This window comes from Oryctolagus cuniculus, chromosome 3 (assembly GCF_964237555.1).
Source record: "Oryctolagus cuniculus chromosome 3, mOryCun1.1, whole genome shotgun sequence".
NCBI classification, from domain to species: Eukaryota; Metazoa; Chordata; class Mammalia; order Lagomorpha; family Leporidae; genus Oryctolagus; species Oryctolagus cuniculus.
In genome coordinates, this window is record NC_091434.1 from 164115946 (window position 1) to 164142939 (window position 26994).

A 26994-nucleotide genomic window follows, 5' to 3' on the forward strand; every position below is an offset into this window, starting at 1 on the left:
ATATGGGATAATGATGTTACAATGGGGTGGCTTAACCCATTGTGCCACAACACCAATCTTAGAAGAGAGTTCTCTCTCTCTCTTTTTAAAGATTTATTTATTTATTTGAATGGAAGAGTTACAGAAATAGAGGGTGAAACAGAGAGATTTCCCATCTGCTTGTTCACTCCCGAAATGGCTGCAATGGTCAGAGCTGGACCAGGCTGAAGCCAAGAGACTGGGATTCCATTTGGGTTCCTACATGGATGTCAGAGGTCCAAGCACTTGGGCCATCTTCTGCCACCTTCCCAGGTGCATTAGCAGGGAGCTGGGTGTGAAGCAGAGGAGTTAGGACTTGAACCTGCACTTCCGTATGGGATTATATTGTTGCAGGGGGCCGATTAACCCAAAGCATCACAACACCAGTCCCTGGAGGGGGTTCTTCATAACTTTTTCTCTCCCACAAAGCAGATCTTACCAGAAGTGGAGACTGTGGGAGACAGTGGAGTTGGAGTTAAGTGAACAGAGAAAATGTCAACAGATCCAGCACAGTTTGAGACTGAATTGAGGAAACAGAAGAAATCCCAGGAAATGTGTGGGGGCCTGTAGTTCATCACAGCACCGACTTGGACAGCAGCATGCTTTCCTTATGTGATAGGTGTGCAGGAAACAGATCATGAGCCAGAGTTCTGAGAGGTGGAGAGTCCAGTGAAAGACAATGGAGACTGCAGAAGAAGATCACAGGAGAGGTGTTAAAATGATGGGCAGTGCATGGAGTTTAACCATGGATGGAGGAGAACACAGGAAGGACTTCATAAAGACAGTCCAGAGGTTTGGGGACTTTGAATCCCAGTTAACAGTAAAGAACCGTGTACCTCAGGCAGTGTCTACGATGATCCCAGAGATCTGTCTCTGGGTTTTCATGTCCTTGTATAACACCTCGAGCTTTAATGAGGGCTGAGCTAGAGACCCAGACAAAGGGATGGGACATGAAGCCTAGGGTTAGGTTAAAAAAGTCTGGCTACCAGCCTGCTTGAGCTCTTTTGCTCACTCGCTTGCTGAGGTGGAAACCAGCTGATGTTTCGTAAGCTGCCGTTAGGAGAGACGGAGCCTTCGAGGAACTGCGGCTCTCAATTCAACACCTGCAAGGGTGAGCTTGGAAACAGATTCACCTTCAGTCAGCAGAAGGAACCTTGAAAGGAGACGATTTCCCTCCTACCCTCACACACTGATTGCAGCTTTGTGAGAAACCTGAAGGCAAAAGTACCCAGTCGAGCCATTCCCAGACTCCCTGACACAGAATCTGTGAGACAAATGCTCACCGTGCTAATACTTTAAGTTTCAGGTAAATTGTAATGCAACAATAGATAACTAATACAAAGTATGTGATAATTATTAACTGGGTGAGAGGGCAAAAAGGATAGCAACTACCATCAGAGAAGTGCTGTTTGAAGTTACGATGTCAGCCCTAACGTTCATCTCTCCTGGAGAGGGTGATGTGCATAGGTCAAGTTCACTGGAAATGAAGTCAAGGCCCAGAGATGCCAGGATATTGACCAAGTGGCACTCACAAATATGGAAGTCATCCCCGGTCACTGGGTGGAAAAGTGTCAACAACTTCAGGGTCCGGTGCTGTGGCATAGCAGGTAAAGCTGCCACCTGCAGGGCTGGCATCCCTTATGGGCACCGGTTCGCGTCCTGGGTGCTCCATTTCTGATCCAGCTCTCTGCTGTGGCCTGGGAAAGCAGTAGAAGATGGCCCAAGTCCTTGCACTCACATGGAAGACTTGGAAGAAGCTCCTGATCCAACCCAGCTCTAGCCGTTGCGGCTGATTGGGGAGTGAACCAGTGGATGGAATACCTCTCTCTTTCTGCCTTTCCTTTTCTCTCTGTGTAACTGTCTCATATAAATAAATAAATCTTTTTTAAAAAACAATTTCAGCGAGCGAAGGGGTGGGAGTTGGGAAGGGCAGACAGTCTCAATCAGAGGCACAATTCTATAAACAGATGGAACGAGGCTCCACAAAGACTTTTTTTTCCAGAGGATAGTGAATTCATTGTATGGAAGGGGGCACTGGGGACCTAGGAAAATGGTGACCCCAAAGTTGATCCTGGAGTAAAAAGCAAGCAACCTCTTCTCCAAAGAGCCAGAGGGTAACCGGAACCCTGCGTGGAGCCGGGAATTACCATTAAGTGACGTAATACACGCAAGGCGCCCGGCTCCACAGAATGGGCGCGTGACGAATACCAGTTCTCGGTAAATATCCACTGAAGCGTTCGCAGGCCCTGGCTCTTGTCGCAAAAAGCTGGGGTCGGAGGCGCTCACTGCACTTGGCCAGGCCAAGGAGCCTTGGTCTCTTCCGGGAGGCTTTTCCGACCAAAGTCCCAGGAGCATTTGGAAAGCCAGGGCCGGTCCTTCGCCCCCGAGCAGCGGACACGTCAGCCCTCTCGGCGACATGCAGCAAACATGAACGGAGCGCCCTGCAAGCGCTGGATCCCGGCGCCGCAGACTGGAGCAGGACAGAAGGCGCGCGGCGAGCTCTGGAGAAGACCGGCATCCCGGGGAGAAAGTCAAGGCTCTGACTCCCAAGTTCTCCCCATCCTCAGCTCGGGCGCCGAGCCGGAAGTTGGGCAGTGGCCAATACCGACACGCCTACAAACTTGGCCTCCCGGGTTCCCGAGTACACACAGCTCGGTCCCCGAGGGCGGCTTGGCCGCCGGCGGCGCTGGGCTTAACGGGCGGGGCCAAGGAAGAGGGCGAGGCGGCTCCACCCTTGGGGCTCCCATGGCCCCTCGCGCCCCTCGGCCAGACGCTGACGTGTCCTTTCCTTCCCACTACACCTCCCGACACTACCTACGCCGGCTGCCCCGGAAGTCCCGCCCCATATTTATCCCGTCACCGCAAATCAGCTCTTTCAGCGCTTCCTGGTGCTCGCCCCTCGTTTTGGAACTGTGGGGCGGGGCTCCGAGGGCAGGGTGCCTATTGGCTCGAGGTCCGGCGGGCTCTGGGAGCTGATTGGCTGGAGGGCGGTGGCGCTCTGGCACGCTTGCGCGGCGAGTAGAACGTGTGGCGGCCGCGGCGATCGCGTCTCCTCTTTAGCTGTGAGTCCCGCTGTAGCTCCTGGAATCACCCGGCGCGTCCGATCCGTGCATTTCCTGCAGCAGGTCTCCTGCCAGCGCCTGGCCTCAGCAGCCTCTCACCAGCGCCCGACACCCACGTTGGTGCCTCCAGCCTGCCGGTCCGCACCACTCGCTGCCTTTGCTTCTCCACACATGGCCTCCTCCGCGCAGAGCGGCGGCCCTTCTGGGGGACCCGCGGTCCCCACCGTGCAGCGGGGCATCGTCAAGATGGTGAGAGCGGGGCCCGGGACCCCGGCCCCTCTGCCTGCCTTTGGGCTAGGGTCAGGCGTCGACTCTGCTTCCCCTCCCGCCAGCCTGCGTGACCCCCCAGGTCCCCTTTCTCCCGACCCCTTCCTCACTTTTCACCCCTCCTTGGAGTCCTCGCTAGACGGAAACTGGGACCGACTCCCCTCGGTCCTTGTCTTCCGGACACTCCGGCGTGCGGGGCCGCCGTGGTGTTCGCGGTCGTGGCGTTTGGATTCCCGGGCTGTTTGCAGGACTGATCGATTACTGACGGAGAGCGACGATTTGTTGATGTTTGCCCTCCCACTCGCCGTCTTTCTGTCCGTACTGACACAGGCTGAGCAGTTTGCAGGTTTGCGAGGTCCGGACAGGTGCTGTGTTCCGTGGCCACCGCGAAGGCTTCTCTCTGCCCGACGTTCAGTCATTAACTCCGAGTTCTCTCTGGCCCTCCAGCCGTCTTCTCCCTCGTATTTCTGGTGTCTAGTGTCTAGGCCCGAGAGCGCCGGGTCCTTGTGTCCTGACTCTTAACATGTTAGGCCGTTAGGAATCCTGGCGATCTGTGTTGCTACCCCGCCTCTTACAGATAAGGGGAGTCGGTTTAGGGAGAGCAGGAGACTAGCTTGAGGGCACATGGTGGTTTGGGTTGGCGCCAGGATGAGGGCCCGAGTGTTCTGATTCCCCACCCCGTGCTCCTTCCGCTGGGCAGTCTGCCTGATTTTGTTGTTCCCCACTTTCTTCATGTTTGACTTTAACCCTGCAAACTTCATTTTAAACATTTTAGCTGCATCATTTTGAAATATAAATTTGCTGTATCACCTGCCCCCTGGGTGATTCAACTCCCAACCTTCTCAAATCCTAGAACCTGACTTTTTTTTTTGGTTGTTACCATATTTTCTGGTTACAGTAACCGTAACTTCTGGATTTCATTTCAGATTACAATGCTGACTTTTCCATATGGAACAGCAAATATAGTTTATGACAGTTTCTTCCAAGCTATCATAGTTTTTGTTTTACAAAGTTTTTTTTTAATTAATTAATTTATTTGAGAGGTAGAGTTACAGAGAGAAGAGAGCAAGATGATCTTCCATCTGCTGCTTCACTCCCCAAATGGCTGCAACCGGTAGAGCTGGGCCAATCTGAAACCAGGAGCCAGGAGCTTTTTCCGGGTATCGCACGTGGGTGCAGGGGCCCAAGCACTTGGGCCAGCCACTGCTGCTTTCTCAGGCCATTAGCATGGAGCTGGATCAGAAGTGGAGCAGCCAGGAGTTGAACCAGCACCCATATGGGATGCCAGTGCTGCAAGTGGAGACTTAACCTAATATGCCACAGAGAAAGTTCCTTCCCCTCCATAAAGATAATTGTCCACCATCAACTTTTCCAGTCTTGCCTTTTTCTTCTTCTTATACATAACAGTGTCATAATTTATCAGAAACTGAACTTGCAAGGTCCGCATATTCCCCTTTGAAATATTCACCTGACCCATGAAAAGATTATCCTGAAGTGGCTCTTTCGTTAGCTTTTTCATTTGCACTGATCTTCTCTTTGATCTTTGAGTTTTTGCCTTACTCAGGCTCAAGTTTTTCTTAAAGCTCTCCTATTTGGTGGAATGTGAATGGAATGAGGCTGAACATATTTTTGTTCTGACTGACGCTGGAGGCGTCCAGGGGGCCAGGATTCTATGACGTAGCTGCCTGCTTATTGACTACCCCCAGGGACACTGCGTATCGGCAGTCCTGCCTGTTAGCTCTTGTGCTAGGTGTTCGGCTTGTATTATATCATTTATAACATACAAGAAGCAGGTGATAGCCGGCGCCGCGGCTCACTAGGCTAATCCTCCGCCTTGCGGCGCCGGCACACCGGGTTCTAGTCCCGGTCGGGGCACCGGATTCTGTCCCGGTTGCCCCTCTTCCAGGCCAGCTCTCTGCTGTGGCCATGGAGTGCAGTGGAGGATGGCCCAGGTGCTTGGGCCCTGCACCCACATGGGAGACCAGGAGAAGCACCTGGTTCCTGCCTTCGGATAGGCGTGGTGCGCCGGTCACAGCGCGCCGGCCCTGGCGGCCATTGGAGGGTGAACCAACGGCAAAAGGAAGACCTTTCTCTCTGTCTGTCTCTCTCACTGTCCACTCTGCCTGTCAAAAAAAGAAAAAAAAAAAAGCAGGTGATGGATGACATTTTACAGAAGTGTGATTGGCGCTTCAGAAAGAGTAGTTTGCCCAGGACAGGTATTTTTTATTGGTCATAAGAGTCCCAGCTGAGACTTGAGCCCAGTCTGGGAGAACACATGATCTTCAAACATCCTGCAACCTTGCCTGACTTCAGGCCCCCGGGGTATTACTTTATAACATGGAGGGTGGGGCTGGTGGTGCATGGCCACAAATTGCAGGAAAGTGAAGCTGACTGTAATTTACTTGAAAACAGATTAGATGTTAGTCCCTGTCCCAAAGCTACCATCCCTGTGAGTTCATTTCATGCTTACGGCCTTTTTGTGCACTGGAGTGTGGTGTAAAAACAGTTGAGTCTTGGAGGTGGCATTTAAAATTCTGTGGTTTGAGCGGTTTGTTCTGTGCACTCCTTGCAGGGACCATACAGCAGGGGGTGGGAGGGCGAGTTACAGGCAGGGGTTAGGGGAGGGAAGCTAGGTGAATTGCCGAGCCATGGGCAGATTTGTGCTGGGCTTGGAAGCCTTGTCTGGAATGAAGAATGGACCCCTGGCAAATTGCTGTGTGGGAAGCTCTTCTGCAAAGCAAACTTGTATTTTCCTGGAAAGTGATCATTTGCTGCGCGACCAGGAACTGCTTTGTAAGAACACTACAAAGGAAGATGGAGCTCTTATGTCAGAGGCAAATGAAAAAGAAAGAGTTTGAATTGGAAAGGAGAGACACTGTTTTGCTGCCTTCAGATGGGCAGAAGTTGCAGCGCTGTCTAATCAGGTATGCCTTTCAGTGTGAGTCCAGCTGGATCCTCTGACGTGGGTGAGGGCAGAGGTTTGTGCAGTAAAGTGGAATAGGCCTTCCTCTTTTTTGTTTTGTATAGGACTGTGGAAAGTACAAGTTTCTTTGGTCTCTGCCGTGCCATCCTAGTAAACTCCATATTATTTTAAATATTTTTTTTTAAGGTTGGAGAAAGAACTTGGTAGGTAAGTTGTAAAAATCATCCACCAGTATTTTTTCATAAACGTCCATGGTGGTGGCTGAGTCTGCTGTTGCGAGTGAAGGCGAAGGGGCAGAGTAGCTCCTGGAATGTGTTTGAGGAGGAAGTGGGCAGTAAGTTGATACGAGCATTTTGCTGCCGTTCTGGTTACTGGAAAAAGTCAGTGAGGTTGATGGAAAAACTGAAGATGGATTTGTGTTTTGAGTTGGGAGGAGACTAGCAAGCGTGTGGGTAGAAGAAATGTAATTTGGATAAGTAAATGTCTTTGTTCAGATCTTATTTTCTCAAAACTCAAGTAGATCCTCATTCTGGGTTTCTTTGAATAATTTAGCTGCAATGGAATATTGTTAGCAAATGTTAAATAGATCAGTTTAGGAAAAAAGTCTTAGTATAAATTCACTTGTCCCACTTAGCAGCTACATAGACGGCAATTTTCTCTGGTTGCACCGACTTGTTTACTTTGCTTTGGGGATTCAGCCCTTTTCTGTGTCTTTTTACTCTATCTTTCCCTTCTAACTTGTTCTGCTTGCATGTCTTCGAGAGAATCTGCCACAGTTCTTGAGAAGTCTTCTCTGCAAGTACATGTGTTATTCTGCTGATGATGGGCAGGCTGAAGGGAGGACAGTGCCAAACCCAGAGAGCTCCCGTTTCACTTCACCCTCAACCCCACCCCCTTAATTGTGGCCAAAGGGGAAGGGAATCTCTGCCAGTCTTCGCTCTTGTACCTAATCCCATGATTCTCATTGAGTGGCTAAGGGCACTCAAAGGAGGAGAGGGCCATCATTTTTGCTTTGCTGGGATTTGTGCTGCCAGGTTGTTGTAAAGCAAGATGTAGACTTCGTGTTGGGTAGGTTAGCGGGAATTTCTTCAGTGTACAGCCTGTTGGAAATGCTATCTATAATTTCACCCCGATAGCTAAGTGTTTCTTAGGAATCTGAGCTAAGAGGTATGTGTTTTTCAAGGGTTGAGTGGGGGCAGAGTAGTCTGTTGGTTGGCCTGCTCCTTTGTGCACTTAGCTCATGCAGGGAAAAAGAAAAAGTACCTTTCCTAAGCTATTAAAATACCCTCATTCTAGTACCAAAATTGATAATAATGGAGTTAAATAACAATATTTTATAAGAGTAATTTGCAAAGAGTAGGTAGGATAGGATGAAAGGCTTTTCCTGATAGTTTTAAAATTGCCTGGGTCCCAGCAGGTAAGCATGGTAGCTTACAACCAGGATTGTAAGTAGAGGAACAGGAGGTTTTTACTCAACCCTTCCTGTCATTTGTGAAAAAGGAGCGTCCACGTGGCTCTAGTTATGCTAACAGTAGTGCTGCCATGCAGAAATGAGTGAAGCAGAATAAGCAGTCCTGTTTCCTTTCTTTACTGAACAAATATTTATTGATCATCGGCTGTCTGTCATGCTGTCTGGGTATTGGAGAAACAGAATTAAAAAAAAAAACAACAAACCAAGATCAGAGTCCTGCCCTTATGACTTGTGGGGTAGACAGACAATAAAGGCGTGGGGAATCGGCATGGTAATGTGGATCAGATAGTGCTGTCAGGCTGGGGACTGTAGGAGTCGGGGCTGGGGTGGCTCCTTTGATGCAGTGTGTTCAGGAAAGACTTATCAGAAGGTGGCATTTGCACTGAGGTCTGATTGACATCATAGAAGCAACCGTAAAGGAAGTGTGTACCCAACAGGGGATGGTGACTACAAAGTCCGTGGGGATTCCATTGATGATTATTCCAAAGTGTTGTTATAGTAGCTCTTTAATTCCTTAAAGTTCAGTATGCCCCATAAATGCTATGAGTATAAACCAAGTTATTTATAATACATGTGTTAAGGGTGATAAATGGAAGAGAGGCAGTGGAGGTGGTCACTGTTCTAGAACCCTGGAGAAATGAATAGCTACCATTAAGTCCACTGAATAATTATAAAAATGTGGGATTGATTAAAAAAAAAAAAACTTGCTTTTAGTTTTATGCTTGTTTCTATAGGCCAATGACTAAGGTTTTCAGGTAGTCCCGTGTATTTCCAAAGTCACTGTCTTATCTTCCCATGGAGGGGATGTGGATGATATGATAAATGTCAAGAGCAGGCTTGATAAGAGTTAAACAGAATCTTGAATTTGTCCATGTTTATACTGCTGCTACATGGAATTTACTGCGGTTCTGGCCTCTGGCAGTACTTTCTAGCCTAGCAAGCTTTAGTGATTAGTGTTTGTGTGGGGCAAAATAGCATGCTTCAGACCTCCACACTGGGTGGGTCATGGCATGGGAGGAGACTTCCGAAGCCAGTAACCAGTGCTGGTAATGAGTGGGCACATGATTTGGTAAAATCTGTGCCCCAGTTTACTTGGAGCGTGGAATTTGGGAAACAAGGGAACATTTCAGTTTCTATTTGTGGGTTCAGAGGAGAAAGATGGCCAGGTTTTTGAACCAGGTGAGAAGATTCTCAGGTCTGTTGAGTATACTCTCTTTTGCAGCATGGGCAGCTGTCCAGCTTGACGGATGTTCCAGGGGGAGTGGAGTGTGTCTTTCGGGGTCTGGTTTTTGGATTATTTCATTTCTCAAAGAAGGGCATGGCTAAGTGCTCTAGGAAATGCTGTGCCTTATCAGGGACGAGGAGTGAAAGAAGGGATTCAACTCTGACTGGGTTTAGGTGGCTCTTCATCATTCATCACTGGGGATGGCTGCACACCCAGTTTCTACTGCGACTTCTCTCAGGAGACTGACATATGCTTTTTGTTTTTACAGCAGAAACTGACGCAGAATCACAGGTTGTGAATATTTGATGCAGATGGAGTGTTGTGGGATTTCAGTTACTTTCAGTGAGACTCAATATGATAAATTAATGTTATGTTTTTCTCACTTATCTCTAATGTTTCAGAAAAAAAATGAACAATAGTTTCAGTTGGCATTTTTTTTAATTGAAGACGTTAAGCATCTTACAGGAAGAAGAAAACTCAAGAAAATTTCAGTGTCACTTGTATATGCCGTTTTTGAGATGCTTAGTCTGTGATGTGGACCTGGCCTGCGCATTCTGTCGTTTATGCTTATCACACCCTCTCTCCTCTTTGCCTCAACAGATATTGAGGTGAGGTGCTTTCAGTTGTTTCTATGTGGGAAGTAATCTGCCTGTGTGATGGTCTTGCAAAAACCAACCTCGTGTGTAATAGGAAGAACTAAGGAGATTTGAGGGACCTGTGCTTAAAGTTAATCAAAAACGTTAGCGTTGTCCCTGGGGTGCAGTGTGGCAGAGAGGTGGGGGGAGAATTATTGGCCTATAAGTAGGGTACAAGTTCTGGCTCAGTTGCTGCCATTCATGATCCAAGTATCCCAACCCAGACTCGACTTCCCTAAAATGAGGAGGCTAGATGCATCATCTCTAAGCATCTTCTGGTCCCCTAAAGCTGTGATTAGTAAGAAACCCTATATTATGTTTCTTTTAGGCTTGTTGAAGCACAGCTGAGAAATCTCATACCTTATGGCAGGCTTGACTTTGAAATACTGCTTATCCTGCAGTAAGCCTGTTTTCTGTTCCCATTCCTTGTTTTTTGAAGAAGGTGGCTTAGTTGAAATATGGTTTTCTAGTGTGGGAGACTAGAGAGTTAGGGTTTGAATTACTCTAAGTGATTGGATGGTGGAGTGGGTAGAGAAAAGAGAGGCTCATGGCTTTTCAGTAGTAGAATCAGGATAAGCAAGTGGGAGCGATTGCTTGAGACCCAGAGGAACATGTGGCCAGCAGGTTTTATTCACCCAGTCTCAGCCTGACTTCAGAGCGCTGCCGCATTCTTCTAGAGCAGCAGGGCTGGAGTTGAGAATGGCGGCAGTCGGGAGGGAAGTTAGCCTCTAGCTCGTGGGGTGGGTCTACTCTTTTTATTTATTTGAAAGTCAGAGTTACACACAGAGAGAAGGAGAGGCAGTGAGAGAGAAGTCTTCCATATGCCAGTTCACTCTCTAATTGGCCACAATAGCCAGAGCTGTGCAGATCTGAAGTCAGGAGCCTGGAGCTTCTTCCAGGTCTCCCACATGGGTGCAGGGGCCCAAGGACTTGGGTCATCTTCTACTGCTTTCACAGGCCATAGCAGGGAGCTGGATGGGAAGTGGAGCAGCTGGGACTCAGGCCACAGTGGCGGCCCCAGGGAGGGTCTGCGCTTGCCCCACTCCTGATTGAGGGACTCTGGTGGGAGTGTGGGGCATGCTAGGGTTCTGAACCTTGCTCTTGTGGACTCCAGATTCTTGTTTCTGTTTTTAAATCTTTTATACTTTTCTTTTTATGTGCAAATAGAAGATTCCTTTCGATTTACTCCTGTAATTTCCCCCACCGGTTTCCTTTCAGTCTTGCTTTCTTTCTAGGAGTAGGTTTTGAGTGAGAGGAGCCCAGTGATTTTCCTAAAACAGATCATTGCATCAGGACCATCTAAAAGACCTTTCAGAGGCACTGAATTAAGATCTCTGGGAGTGGCCCGGGACTCTGTTTTTAATAAGCCTCACTCCTCAACAGTTCTGAATAAGTTTGGTATTGATCTTGCTAAGCTTCTGTACTGTACGTAGTTGGACAGGACACAGATGGTAAGTGAAGTGTTTGTGGGTGCAAGTGCACCAGAATGTGAAGAAAGGAGGAATAGTGGCCTCTCTCTTGTCCCAAGGCATCTTTAAAAGCCAGGAGCCAGTTAATTTCATCAAGATCTCCCATGTGGGTGGCAGGAATCCTAGCACCTAGGCTATTATCTGTTGTCTCCTGTATTCGCAGGAAGCTGGATCAGAAGAGGAGTAGCTGGGAATCAGCCAGCACTCCGATATGGGATTTGGACATACCAAACAGTGGCCCAACCCACTGCATCACGGTGGGTGCCCCAGATTCCAGGATGCTTTGTGTTGCTTTTAATGTGTAGCTAGATTTTGGCCTGGTGTCTTCGGAGTCCCGTTTACAGTGATGCTGAGAATCCTACTCCAGGGTCATAACTGACAGCTGAGAAGTTGGTGTTTTGTGTGCCTGACTTAGGCCATATGCTCATTTTTAACACTCATCTGCCACTTTTCCTTCTGTTTGCTTTGATTCTCAAGTTCTTCCTATAATTTGGCACTAGTAACTTGGAACATTATTGCTTGGAAAAAAAATTTTTTAAGACCTATTTATTTGAAAGGCAGAGCTTCAGAGAAGGGGTGTATGTGTGTGTGTGTATGAGAGAGAGAGAGATCTTCTATCTGCTGGTTCACTCCCCAAATGACCACAAAAGCCAGGACTGGACCATGCCAAAGCCAGGAGCAAGGAACTTCATCCTAGTCTTCCACAAGAGTGGCAGGGGCCTAGGACATGGGCCATCTTCTGATATTGGATCAGAATTGAAGCAGCCTGGACCACACCTGACGCTGATAATGGGATGCCAGCATGGCAGCTGCTAGCTTAATACCGCTTGCAACTCCTGCCCCTTGCTTAGAAGTCTTTAGTGCCATTTTCAGATATGAGGATTCTGACAACCACACCTGCTGTTCTTGCAGTTCTGAGGCACCTCATACTTGGGTCTCTTGGCTTAACTTTCTGTCCTGTTTATTATTTATAAGCTCCAGTCCTAGCAGCAGCAGAAAGCCCAAAGTGATTGAGTCAATTGTCTTCATCTTTCTTATTCCACTAGTTTGTTTACTACAGAAATGAAATATTCTAGCAGTTCTTTAGTTTTATGAAGTCCCTATGATTGGGATCACATTTTCAGTTTTCTTGATGGCCTTTTCTCATTTTGGCCAAAAGTTTTCCAGTTACTCCTTCAAAAATGCTTAGATGGATACCATCCAGAATTAGTAAGTTAATTGGTATTTAAATTATGGTCTTGTCCTTAGAACTTCAAGTAACTTAGAAGTTATGTATTGTAAAGTTAAATACCATGCAGTATTGCTCTGTATGCTTTCTTAACTACCCCTGCAGGGGGAAGGTCATTCTTTTTTTTTTTTTTAAGATTTTATTTATTTGTTTGAGAGGTAGAGTTACAGACAGAAAGGTCTTCCATCTGCTGGTTCACTCTGAATGGCCGCAACAGCTGGAGCTGGGCCTATCAGGAGCTAGGAGCTTGCACACCGGTATAGGGGCCCAAGCACTTGGGCCATCTTCTACTGCTTTCTCAGGCCACAGCAGAGAGCTGACGGGAAGAGGATTAGCCTGGACATGAATCGGCTCCCGTATGGGATGTCGGCACTGCAGGTGGAGGCTTTGCCCAGTATGCCACAGTACCAGTCCCCTGTCATTCATTCTTAATCCCTTAAGCAAACCTTGACAGTGTTTGCTTCCAAATTTTTTTCCACACAGATACATACCTTCCTTCCCTTTAAAAAAACAGAAATGAGGCCATGGTGTTGTGAGGGAAGGGACCCCCAAATTATGTTGTTGGGATCGAGAACCCTGGCTGGGCTTGGAGAAACCAGCTTACTTAGTCCAGGTTCTTGTCTTCCCATGTGGAAGAATACAGCTGGGAGACACAGATCAAGGTGAGAAGAGAAGCAGGGTGTATTGAAAAGGTGTATTCACTCACTCAGATGTGAGTGCCCGCAACTCATGAGGGAGGGTTACCCCATCCGAGCTGTAGGTGGGGTCATCCTTTGTATAGGGTAAGGCGTGGGGCTGCAGGGCACAGCTGATCTCCAAGAAAGTGGTGCTCAGCTGCATGGGGAGGAGTGGGTGTGCCATGCTGGATTGGCGTGGAAGGTGATGGGTTCAGGGCGGTGCACGGGACTTAGCTCCTTGTTGCTAAGGAGCTTGCCTAGCCCCTGGCAATACCCTGTGATGGGAACTTTCATTTTTAACTGTTAGGGTTTTCTTTCTATGTCATTTACAGATCTGCGTCATTGTTTTCTGTTGGTTGAGCAGTATTCCATTGTTTGTATGTATTATATCTATTTTCCTGTTAATGCTTTTAGCTTTTCATGATTCTGTACATCACTACACTTACTGAACTTCATACACCTTCGCGCTCTGTGCTAGCATCTTTTAAGAAATTCTTAAAAGGACGGTTTTTAAAAATAATGATTTTTAGTGGTGGTTGTGTGCTTTACTTAAAACTTTTTTCTTTCTAGTAGCATCTTAGATTGAATTTAAGTTTACCACCAAAATACAGATGACAAGTGGCGGCTGGAGACAGCATCTCAGGGGAGAAGTCTGGCTTTTTTCCTACTGGCTGGCACATAGCTCTTTTCCTTCTTGGATAGAAGGTGGGGACTATGATAGTGTGATATAACAAGAAATACATTGGTTTTCCTGGCCCTGAGCCCCTAAGACTTGTAATTTACAAGATGATAAAGGTGAAAGGTGCATCTTTATTATTCATAACAGGCTCCTTTCAGCCCTTCTGGGTTGATGTTAATAACCAAAAGCTCTAAGGTTGGGGACTGATTGTCCCAGGGTTGGAATTTTCAGTCTAACCCCACCCAGCCTCCAGGGTGGGGAGGAAAGCTGAAGAGAGGCATAGAGACTGGACCCAGCCATCTTAGCCTAATGATTCAGTGGAACTCCTTTAGATGATGGGATTTGGAAGGAGCTGTAAGGGGGCCCGGAGAGGGAGCCCTGCATATGTGCCTCCTTGCCTAGCCCTGTATCCGAGTTGTGTTATAGAATCCTATAATCCAGTAAGCAGACTGTTTTCCAGCATTTGAGAGCCACTTTTAGCAAATAATTAGACCTTGGGAGAGGGTCCTGGACCTGCAACTTAGTGCAAGTCAGTCAGAGGGACATCTGCAGCCTGGGCATCTGCCCTGGACTCTGGCCACCAATTCCAAGTAGGTAGACAGTGTCAGAGTCAAGTTGGGTTGTAGGACACCAGTTGGCATCCACAGAGATTTGGAGAATGACTTGGTGGGGAAAAATATGACCTATTTGGCTTCAGAAGGTTTGTTGAGAATACAAAGAGAAACTGTTTTTTCCTTTTAGGGTGATAGGTGGTAGAGAGCATGACAGCTCCCAGCATGGGGATCACCCCAATCCTGGTATTGATTTATCTGACATCTCCTAGGCTTCATATATGTACAAACCTGCAGTGATTTTAAAAGACAGTTTCAGGGGCCGCCACTGTGGAGGAGCAGGTAAAGCCGCCGCCTGTGGTGCTGGCATGTTTTGAATCCTGGCTGCTCTACTTCCTGTCCAGCTCTCTGCTGTGGCCTTGGAAAGCAGTAGAAGATGGCCCAAGTCCTTGGGCCCCTGCACCCATGTGGGAGACCCAGAAGAAGCTCCTGGCTCCTGACTCCTGGCTTCATTGGGGTACTGTTTGGTGAACAGCAAGCTAAGCCAGTGCTTAGAATGCTTAGATATCCAAGAACTGGTTCTCGTACTGGCTGCTCTGCTTCTAATCCAGCTTCCTGCTTAATGCACTTTGGAAGGCAGTGGAGGATGGTCCAATGGTGTAGCCCCCGTCACCCACATGGGAGACCCAGATTGAGTTGCAGGCTCCTGGCTTCAGCCTGGCCCAGCCCCAGCCCCAGCCTTTGCAGCCATTTGGGGATTGAACCAGCAGATGGGAGATTCTCCCTCCCCTGTTCTCCCTCTCCTTTCCTGGTCACTCTGCCTTTCAAAAAAATAAAACTTTTAAAAAAAATTTCATTATTGAAAATGGAAAAGTTAGTATTAAAAATTATTCAGTGGGGACCTTGTGGTACAGTGAATTAAGCTGCCACATGGGATGTGCATCCCACATCAGAGTTCCAGTTCTAGTCCCTGCTACACTGCATCGCATTCAGCTTTCCGCTGATGCATTCTGGGAGGCAGCAGATGATGGCTCAAGTACGTGTATCCCTGGATGGAGTTCTAGGCTCCTGGCTTTGGCCTGGCTCAGCTTTGACTGTTGCAGGCATTTGGGGAGTGAACTGGCACTTCTTTGCTGTTCCTTTGCCTTTCAAGTATATGTTAAAATTTTTTTTCTTCTTCTTCTTCTTTTTTTTTTTTTTTGACAGGCAGAGTGGACAGTGAGAGAGACAGAGAGAAAGGTCTTCCTTTGCCGTTGGTTCACCCTCCAATGGCCGCCACGGCTGGTGCGCTGCGCTGATCCGATGGCAGGAGCCAGGTACTTATCCTGGTCTCCCATGGGGTGCAGGGCCCAAGCACTTGGGCCATCCTCCACTGCACTCCTGGGCCATAGCAGAGAGCTGGCCTGGAAGAGGGGCAACCGGGACAGAATCCGGCACCCCGACCGGGACTAGAACCCGGTGTGCCGGCGCTGCAAGGCGGAGGATTAGCCTAGTGAGCCGTGGCGCCGGCTTCATTAAAAAATTTTTTTTTAATTTATTCACTACACTTGAAGATGATGCAGGAGCCTTTTTTCAAAGGCAGCCAACAGGGTCTTATAGTGAGGAAGATTTAGAGATTGGATGCAGCTGGGGACTTGGGAGGTAGGGTTTTTGGGTGAGAAATTCGGAGAGTAAACTCAATTGATGGGATGATTGCTGCAGGCAGGCCAGGGTGATGAGATGTGAAGGCTGAGGGATTCGGGCTACACAGAATTCTTGCCCACACTGGCTTCTGCAAGGACAGGGAGGGGTGCCCAGGGCCTGGCCTAGTCATGCCGAGGACTCAGAGCAAGGAGCCTGGTGCTTAACACAGCTAAAAGTCCCTCCAAATAGCACCATAATGAACACAAAACAGTGCTGTGTTAACAAGTGGGAACAAGCATTGCTACGTTCTGCCTCTGTGTTGTCTTGCATAGGGCTCTGACCTGAGTTTGCTTTTTCCGATGCAGCATGTTGGTAGATGTTGGAGACCTACTTCCAGCTTCCTAGCACCAGCGGAACCATTCTTCTTTATTTAATAATAGGAAGGATTGAAAGAGAATTGAAAAGGAAGTTATTCTTATGTGTGTGCAAGTATTATTAAATGCTGGTACACACAGGGTTCATGTACCACCTAAAATTGTGTGTGTATGTGTATGTATATATATGCATTTAAGTATATGTATATATATGCACTTATATACATATGTACCTACGTTTATGTGTGTGTGTGTGTGTGTGTGTGTGTGTGTGTAAACCAGTCCACACATTGGAAAACAGATATACTCTGTGTTTTGAGGCAGAACTGAACTGATTTTCTGGCTGTGATTTAAATCATTAGCTTTACTGGGGCCCGTGCTGTGGTGTAGTGGGTGAAGCCGCCGCCTGCAGTGCTGGCATTCCATACGGGCACTGGTTTGAGACCCCGATGCTCCACTTCCAATCTAGCTCTCTGCTGTGGCCTGGGAAGGCAGTGGGGGATGGCCCAGGTCCCTAAGCCCCTGCACCCGCATGGGAAGACCCAGAGGAAGCTCCTGGCTCCTGGCTCCGGTTCGGTGCAGCTCAGGCCTTTGCAGCCAATTGGGGAGTGAACCAGCATATGAAAGATCTCTCTCTCTCTCTGCCTCTCCTATCTCTGTGTGGCTCTGACTTTCAAATGAATGAATATATCTTTTAAAAAAATTATTAGCTTTACTAATAGCTGGCTGTAACCTTGGGCAAGAAATTTTACCCCTTAAAGTACTAGCTTTGCCTGTAAAGTGGGAATAATAACAGGACTCACCTAATGGGACTGTTGCAGGTGAGGTGAGAGAATGTACACAGCATGCCCAGAATGGTATCTGGCACAGTAGGTGTTTGGTAACTGTTAGCTGGTGTTAGTAGACTCACGGTTTCCATGCATTGCCCAGGTCAGCTGGGGACGAGAAATGGAGCTTTGTAAGGCCGTGAGAAGAACAGACACACAGCAAGTTTCTGTGTTGTTAATTCATTCTGAAGTTCTGATTCCGCTTTCGAGACTGTTATTCCTACTTTTTGTGGAGGAGTTAAGTATCCTTTGGAAATAATATTATTTAAATTATTTGGCAGAAACAAAACAGGGTAACATACCAGTCCCTAGTTTCTCGGAGATGTGGCTGACTACTGGCTTGTGAATTTTTCTTTTTGTTCTCAGCTATTGCAGAATTTTTAGTTCAGGGGCCAGCATTGTGGCACAGCAGGTTAAGCTGCTGCCTGTGATGCCAGCATTCCATTTCTGACCCAGCTCCCTGCTAATGTACCTAGGAAAGTAGCAGAGGATGGCCCTGTGCTTGGGCCATCTCCAACCCACAAAGGAGACTCAGATGAAGCTCCAGGCTCCTGGCTTTGGCCTGGCCCAGCCATGGCTGTTGCAGACATTTGGGGAGTGAGCTAGTAGGTGGAGGATCTCTCTGTCTCTCCTTCTCTTTGTAACTCTACCTTTCAAATAAATAAATCTCTTTAAAAAATTTCTAGTTGATGTCTGTATCATTCAGCTGTTGCACAGTTCGATTAATCATCTGAATGGTTTGTGAATTTTAAAAGTTTAGAAGACAGGAGGCAGAGTTCTCCTCCCCCTCTCCTAGCACCTTGTCAACTCTTGTAACCCCAAGAAAAACTCATCAACGTTTAAGGTTTAATATATCTAGAACAAAATGTTCTTGACAGTGTAAAACATTTAATATTTTCTTTGCTGCAAAGGGGAACTAGCTAATTCAGGTTCCTTTGAGAGATTTCTGGTGTTTTCCACCAACTCCCGAAACTTCCTGTCTCCCAGGGAAGTCAGCAGAATTTCTTCTTTGCATGTAAGAACCCCTGACCTGGCTGCAGCACCATGGTGAGGACAGGGTCACAAAGATCTGTGGCTGCCTCTGCTGGTTGTCAGTGACACCCAGATGCCCTCTCCAGTGTGTCCTGACCCGAGGGATAAAGTGTGTGCTTCGTGGATCTGGGAAAAGCACAGAGACCTGGGAGAAAGGGGTTGAGGTGACACAGCTCCCAGAGAGAAGTATAAACTAAAGGTAGCTTGGTCTGTGTGTCACTGGGATCGCCCGAGCGGAGGAGCATTTCATGGCTGAAAGAGTGTTTTGTGGGTGGTGAGCACTTGACATTGGGAGAACCCAGGCTGTGTGTTGGATTCTGGGTGAAGCTTTAGGCTTTTGCGATTTTATTTGCAGGTAAACAGAGGCAAGTAGCTGTGTTTTATAGTGGAAAGGGCGAACTTGGTGAATTGAAATGCTTAGGTATTTCTTAGAGAGTGGGAGGGTTGGAGAAATGGTGATACTTTGAGATCAGTTTGTTTTGAAAATCTTTTCTGGGGAGGTGGTGAAAGTGACAGGTGCCTTGACAGAGACAGAAGCATAAAGTGGATGAGATAGGGCAGGAGAAATGGCCAAGTCCAGGTAGGTGTGTTCTTCCAAGCAGCTGTGAGCGATCTGGATTCAATTTGCAAGGTTAGGACAGGTTGCCTTGAGGCACTGAGAGTTGCTGGAAGTTTGTTGTAGGAAGGAGGAAAAAATGAGCTTGGAATTTTGTGCTTCCAGAATCTGGGATAGACTAATGTGACATCATGACCTTTTCAACTTTGAGAATTCTTGCAGGAGAAGGAAAATCCATTGCTTTATAGCCTTTCTTCATACCAGGGGCATTTTTATTTTTGGCAATAACCCTAAACAGAGAATCACTGGGCCAGGGGAGATTTGTCCGTTTACCTGTCAGGGTTCCATTCCAGGTCTTAATGAGAAAAGCTATGTGTTCTTCGTCCTGTGTGTCGGGTAGCAGGAGACTCCAGAGTCCCTGGGTCCTGGAGTCCCACAGAGATCCATTATTCACTGTGCGGTAATTACTTGCATTATTGCTCTTGGCAGGTGAGCCCTTTCACAGCCCAGAGGCCAGGAGGCCGCCTCTATTACTTAAAAGCTGAGTTATCTTGTTAAACTCCTCTCTGGTGAGAGCTTTAGAATCTCCCGGGACCTCCCGTAGGCGCTCTGCAGGGCACAGGCCCAGCTCCTGGTTAAGTCGGTCCTGCTCTTATATTAGCCGTCAGGATTCTAGCGCTGGAGGAATTACATAGCAAGCCCCAGTGTGGGTCTGCTAGCCTCCACTGCTTGTTTCCACTTAATTCCGTTTAGTTCTGATAGCAGGGCTCTTAATCAAAGTCCCTGTCTTGTTCTCATGTCAGAAGAAAATATATTTCTTTGATTATCAACAGGAGATGCTGAAAGGCAACGTAGAGAGAATAATCAGCCCGGCACTCAGATTAGCTGAGGAAAAGGAACTCAGAAAATTGATTATTGGAAGTGGTTGATGGCACACGGCTCAGTGTAGTAAAAGATGCCCCACAAATCTGAGCTGTCCGTAAACTTTGAGTTGAAAGTTCAGTGCTTTGTATGTTAAATTTAGTTTGTCATTCATTGGAGAGAATGTTCCACTGCAAAATTAAAAAATAGGTGATGATTGGAACCTCAGGGTTGGGCTGTAATGTTGGCATAGGCTGGGGAGATCAGCATGAGTGTTTCTGACAGAAATGCATGCCCAGTCTTAGTTATGGGAGAGCATTCACAGGGCGAGTATCATAGCAGTTCCTAGCTTGTGAGCAAGTTGCTTGATTAACTTCCTGAGGAGGTGTGCAGATCTGTGTGTTACAGTGGAACACTAGTGGGGAAGGAGTAGCCAGTTCTTGTCACTTGTGCTTTTATTCCTTTGTGGTGATCTCCCTCAGCTTTCAATGGTAAGGAGACTCCTGGGATGGTACATTAACTCAGCAATAAAAGACTGAAATGTTCATGGTGGATTTGTGATTTGTGTTTTATTTTGACATCTAAAATAAACTGTCAACATTTCAAATAGGAAGTCTCCAAACAAGTTTGAAATAAATAGGGACAAATCAGTGCTTTTCATGTGTAACATTGAAGTTGTCCTACTTCTTCCAGTTCTATTGTTAATCTTGCATAGAAAGCAAAATAAATATATTAAACATACTTTAGAGATGATTCACTGTGGACAAAATTGGTATTGTAGCATCCATATTGAAAGGCAGAGTTGGGGGCCAGCGCTGTGGCGCAGCGGGTTAACACCCTGGCCCGAAGGGACAGCATCCCATCTGGGCACCAGTTCTAGTCCTGGCTGCTCCTCTTCCGATCTGGCTCTCTGCTGTGGCCTGGGAAAGCAGTGGAAGATGGCCCAGGTCCTTTGGCCCCTGCACCTGCATGGAAGACCTGGAGGAGGCTCCTGGCTCCTGGCTTCGGATCAGCGCAGTTCTGGCTGTTGCGGCCAATTGGGGAGTGAACCATCAGATGGAAGATCTCGCTCTTTCTCTCTTCCTCTCCTCTCTCTGTATAACTCTGATTTTCAAGTGAAAAATAAATAAATCTTTAAAAAAAAAGAAAGAGTTGCAGAGAGAGAGGGATTTTCCATCCACTGATTCACTCTCCAAATGCCCTCAATGGCTGGAGCTGGGCCATTCTGAAGACAGGAACCAGGAGCTTCCCCTGAATCTCACATGGGTGCAGGGGACCAAACACTTGGGCTATTCTTGACTGCCCTCCCAGGCTCATCAGCAGGGAGTTGGATTGGAAGTGGAGCAGCTGGGACTCGAACCAGCATCCATATGGGATGCTGGCACTGTAGACAGTAACTTTACCTGCTACGCTACAGCACTGACCCCTCATCCATATTTCTATATGTCACTTTGGAGGGAAAAAAAATGAATGTGACTTTGCAGGAACAAAACCAAAGAACAGTAAACAAAATAATTTTACTTCAGTATGATATTTCAGGATCTCATGGTTTCATTTAGTTCTATCTGATTGAAAGGTCCCTCACCCCATGACTTTGGATATTTTGTAGTGCTGTGAGGAAAAATGGGAGATTCCAGCAGCTACAGCCTGTGAAGCTAGTAATTTAATACCTGCTATATCCCCTTTCTGTGATTGGAAAAAGTAGCTACACTTCTCTCCTGTGAGCATTCGAGTTGGGAAGTCAGAATTAAAAGAAGAAGGAGCTGGACTTACAGATCTAATTAACTGACTAGCCCTGGAATGACATCCCAGGCTTCTCCATCCTGTCTTGCTACCCCAGTTTTTACCCTCCGTCTGTACCCAAAGCCAGTCAAAGGCTTTTGCCACCAGGAACTCTTGGGTTTCCTTAACAGAAGACAGACAGTGTGTTTGGGGAATTGCCTCCCGTAATGCCAGCACATGACCAAGAGAAGTAATATCCTCAACCGTCCACATGTGTATCCACAGCTAATTAGTTCTGAACAATGCCAAATGTAGGTGAATAAGAAAACTTCCCTAGTTATTTGAAATCCACAAAATAGACTGAAGCCAGATAGTGTGTAAAAGGGGAAAAACAAACTTTTTTTCTTTAAGATTTATTTACTTGAAAGGCAGAGGTGCCGGTGCCGCGGCTCACTAGGCTAATCCTCCTAGTCCCGGTCGGGGTGCCGGATTCTGTCCCGGTTGCCCCTCTTCCAGGCCAGCTCTCTGCTGTGGCCCGGGAAGGCAGTGGAGGATGGCCCAAGTGCTTGGGCCCTGCACCCCATGGGAGACCAGCAGAAGCACCTGGCTCCTGGCTTCGGATCAGCGCGGTGCGCCGGCCGCAGCGCGCCAGCCGTGGCGGCCATTGGAGGGTGAACCAACGGTAAAGAAAGACCTTTCTCTCTGTCTCTCTCACTGTCCACTTTGCCTGTCAAAAAAAAAAAAAACAAAAAAAAACAAAAAAAACCAGGAGATGGTAGATCAATGTGTGTGTGTGTGTGTGTGTGTGTGTGTTAGTGTCTCCTCCCTTGGTCATCCTCTGCACACCGCAGTCCACTGGCTGAGGGCCCTGACTCTCAATGACATATCAGACATCAGTCACAAGTCACAAGTGACCTTTACTTCAGACCAACAAGCAGTCTAGTGGGGTTCCCACACTGCCGCCAACACCACCTTGGATTCCGAAATTGGCTAGGATGCCTCAGAATACAGGGAACCTCTTTACTCAAATTTACACCATTATTGTGAAGGCTAGAGATGGACAGCCAGATAGAGAAATGGACTGGACAGTCTGTGGGGCATGTGCGGCCCTGTAGGGCTCCCTTGCCCTGTGAGCATGACTGTGTGGTCAGTGACCTGGAAGCTCATCAGATCCTTGAGAGTCTTGTATTAGTGCTTGACCTCCCACAAGTCCTCTAACCTTTTGGTCTTTCTGGTGACTAGCCCCACCCTCAGGCTATCTGAGGGTCCTTCCCTAAGTGACTTAATTAGCATAAACTATGGAGGCATCTAAGGCGGCTCATTAAGAATAACAAAAGGTGCTCCTATCAGGAGATTCCAGGTTGGGAGAGAAGGCCCGCACTTCCTGGAATGAAAAGTCCTCGCCAAGGTCCCTGCATGTGAAAAAAAGTCATCCAGAGAAGATCAGACCCACCTCAACCCTTTACCCCCATGCCCTGTATCTATAAAAGGAACCCTCCCAACCTCTGATGCACGACTTCCCTGGCCCCTGCCCTGTTGGGACCAGTGAACTTCCGCCTAGAAGCAGAATCCCAATAAAAGCCTGTAAACTGATTTATTTGGCTGGGAAGATTTGTTATGCACTGGACACCTTGCAGCTGACAGGGCGCTGACACTGTGGCACAGTAGGTTAATCCTCCGCTTGCAGTGCCGGCATCCCATATGAGCGCCGGTTCTAGTCCCGGCTGCTCCTCTTCCCGTTAGCTTTCTGCTATGGCCTGGGAAGGCAGTAGAAGATGGCCCAAGTCCTTGGGCCCCTACACCTTCTTGGGAGTCCCGAAAGAGGCTCCTGGCTCCTGGCTTCTGATCGTCTCAGCTCCGGCCATTGCAGCCATGTGGGGGTTGAACCAGCGAACGGACTCTCTGTCTCTTCCACTCACTGTCTGTAACTCTGTACCTTTCAAATAAATAAATATATATATAAAACCCTATGACAGGAACTGGGGACAAAGACCAAGTATATTTCATATTATATCATATCTTAATGTGTTTAAAATGATTAACTTGTTAAAGTGCTTTAAAATATCTGGTAATACCAAAAACAAAATCTTTGGACTAGAGTCCACCAATGTTTGGTAAATAGTATTCCAGTGGTTGGAATATGCAGAAAGCATGGCCCTTGGAATTGTTAACTGTGCCACTGTTAGGCATGAGAACTGTACATTGCTTAGAATAGACATTTACTTCCAAGGGCCAAAAGTCAGTTTAAAATTTGATGGTTTTAGTGGTCTCATCTTTTTTCATTATGGTAAATGCTACATTAATTTTCTGCACCTGTAATCTGGGTAGGATTGTTTTTGGAGCCTGTGAGAGCCTGATGTGATTTGATGGTAGTAGTTTAAGCTTAATTGTGACTTCTGCTAAGCCCTTCCATCCCTATCATAGTGTCACTTGCCTATCCACTTATTCTCTGAGTTTTTTCCCCAAAGCTAAAAAGGAACAATATTACTCTCATTACTGTTAGTTTAGGGATATGTTTTTGTTACCATGATACTTGGGATATAAATCTTTGGGGAGATTCTTGTCTATTAAGCAAGAATGAATATAGGAATACAATCATTGGATAGATAATAGCATTTACTCAGACACCAAGTATCCCTTTGGGGGATGTAGGAAGTGACTGAGGAAAGTGAGAAGACAATTGAATATTGAACAGCTACTTGTGAGAGTCTCGAGTGGTCAGGGATATGGATTTCAGTGGTTTCTGTTGAGGATAGAGTTGCTTTGACAGCTTGCAGGAAATAATCAATCTAGTGGTTAGAAATGAGATAGGTATGGCATTCTTGACAAAGTTATCTTGGGAGATTTGACACCTCATAATAAGAGGACTGAGGAAGGAAGTAGACTGGACAAAATGTTAGCAGAAATAATGGGAACTTGCCAGAGCAGAAGGAAATGATGCTGAAGAGAAGTTGAAGCTGTATTAAAGATGGCGGAGAGAGGAGGATGGACAAGGTATTCACTCTGGGCAGGGAGAATCCAAAGGAGGGGAGAAATAGGTGAGGACCTCCTTGCCTGTAGGTCAGGCCTCTGAGAACATTTCGGCTCCCTGTTTTATTTAATTTATTTATTTGGGCTCCCTGTTTTATTTATTTATTTGGTAGAAATAGAAAAAGCAGTTATAAGCGTAGCATATGTTGTTAGGCCTTTGTCTTTCATTAGCTACAGCAAACAAATCCCCAAGCTTTGAGCTGCTTCAGGCTGAAGACCATGTCATAACTAACTGTTTCTGTCTTCAGAGTTTAGCATTGTACCTCATACCTGGTAGAGCAGAATTTATTCAGAAGATACTTGGTTTTGGTGTTATTCTAGGCCTTGGACCTACCATGGTGAACAAGATAGATAGCCCTTTTAGAGCTTCTAGCATAGAGGAAACTGATAATAAACAAATTATGTGGGCTAGTGCTGTGGTGCAGTGGGTTAACACCCTGGCCTGAAGCTAAGGCATCCCACATGGACACTGGTTTGAGACCCAGCTGCTCCACTTCTGATTCAACTCTCTGCTATGGCCTGGGAAAGAAGTAGAAGATGGCCCAAGTCTTTGGGCCCCTGCACCCACGTGGGAGACCTGGAAGAAGCTCCTGGCTCCTGGCTTCAGATCAGCGCAGCTCCAGCTCTTGCGGCCATCTGGGGAGTGAACCATCGGATGGAAGACTTTCTCTCACTGCCTCTCCTCTCTCTGTGTAACTCTGACTTCCAAATAAATAAATAAATATTTTAAAAAATTATGCTATATTTAATATTGTGGTGAATTCCAGAGGAGAGAAAATACTGCGGAACAATGTGACCAAGTCTGGGGAGTGGGAAGGCATGTTTGATGAAACAAAGTTTAAACTGAATTTTTCGGAGAACACACAGGCTTCTGAGCACGGCAGTTACGGTAAGAATGATTTCTCTGGCTTTAGTGTGCGTCCCAGTCACACGGAGACCTTGTCACATGAAGGTTCTGATTCTGTGGGTTCGAGGTGGGGTCTGAGGTCTGCATTTCTAGCTCTCAGGTGATTGCTGGGCTGTTGCTTCCATCAGAGGCTTTCTGTGTGTCTCGCTTCTGCATTTTTGTTTTCTGGTTTCTAGTGTGTCAATCAGTCCAAATGCAGAAAGTGCAAAAGTGAGAAGAACATTTTTTAGGGTCTTGGGAATTTCAGCTTGGGAAATGGGTTCAGGTAGCTCTGAATCACTGCTCAGGAAAAAGCAGAAAGGTGAGAGAATGTGTACTGAGAAGAAGCGGGTGCTACTTGACTGGTAGAGGATAAAGAATCTATAAACAGAATGGAAATGGCCAGGAAATATGAGGCTGTAATCTCTCTCGTGCATGTTGTACCCAAGATCTGTTTGAGTAGTGCACTTAACGAAGGCTTGAATCCTGTGACTTGAAGGCATATAACATTTTTTTTAGCAAATAACTTTTAATTTCATTTGGAAGAAGATTGTGAATGCCACTGGAAGTTACAGCCCATGGAACAAAATCATAATATTTTGCATTTATTTGCTTGGAGGATGTGTGTGCATGGAGAGGGCAGGAGGAGGGAAGGAAAAGGTTGCGTGACCACCAGTGGTGAGATCTGGCTCCAGTGGTGTGTTACCACTGAGGGTCCAAAACAGCTTGTAGCATATTTACTACTGTAAGCTGATGTTTAAGCAATTTTGAAATAATTTCAAACTTTGATAATAGTAGTACCAGTGACTCCTGTGTCCTTTTAGATAAAGTTTCCAACTGCCTTATCATCCTTTACCTATTTATTACTCTAAAGCCAGAAGTCGGTTGAAACCAAAGGGTCTCTGAGATGAAAGGGCTTGGCTCACTGAGCCATTATAGATGTTAGCCAGAAAAGGACCAGGTCCTGGCACAAATCTCACTGTATCTACTAGCAGTAGGGCTAAATAGCCATTGGCCTAAGAGTCAAGAATATTTTTATATTGAAAATTTGGAGAAGAAAAAGTGCAGAGTATTTGCATTGAGTTTAAATGGGCTATAGATAAGAGATGCGGGTTAAGGAAAAGCTGGGGAGGGTTGAGCAGCGGATGGTCCTTTAGAAGTACTTGCTGCTTCTGGATTTGTGGGGAAGGCGGTGGTGTCAGGCCTGGGGCGTCCACTTCCATGGGTTTTACGTGAGGGTTTCCACATGCATCCAACAACGTGGAGTAGTCTCTTGCCTTCTTGGCCCGTAGCTGTTAACTGTTGAACTTCTCTTATCTCCTGTTTTACCCTTTGTCCTTTGTAATTTAATTAAGAACATCTAATCTTTATTATTGTTGTTATATCCGGTCATGATTCGTAGAAGTTCTGTACTGTAAAATTGCAAACACAGAATTAGGGAATAATCAATCATTGCTGCTTCCCATCATGGAGGGTTAGGTCTCTTTGGGCCTCTGGTCACAATATTTTCATCAGCTGATCAATATGTAACCTTGTTCTGTGTGTGCTTCTGTTTAAAGACAGCTTATTTAATCCATATTATTGATTCTTTCACACTGAACTTACAGTTAACAGCACTATAACTCATGCTTGAATGAATCTCATGTAACACACATGATTTCTCTCAAATATACCACAATAACTTTCTTGCACTTAGGAATAGTAGGCAGCTAGTCAGGAATATGTCTGGGGGCTATTTTAAATGGTGAAATCAAGAAAATGCATATAAACGCAAAAATGTGGCACTGAATAGATCATGGAATGAACATGTATATCACCGTTGGCTTTATCATTACTATATTGAAATACCTGAGGCAACTAACCTATAAAGAGAAAAGG

General features: G+C 46.6%; 1 protein-coding gene across 1 annotated transcript in view; it reads left to right on the forward strand.

Moving 5' to 3' along the window:
• The first annotated feature begins 3142 nt into the window (after positions 1-3142).
• The window catches only part of SND1 (staphylococcal nuclease and tudor domain containing 1), a 410316-nt gene continuing 386464 nt past the window's right edge, over positions 3143-26994 (forward strand). The window contains exon 1 of the mRNA XM_002712078.5: positions 3143-3329. Within this exon, the coding sequence (XP_002712124.1) occupies positions 3252-3329 (78 nt within the window). The 5' untranslated portion in view covers positions 3143-3251. The remainder of the gene's footprint in view (positions 3330-26994) is intronic.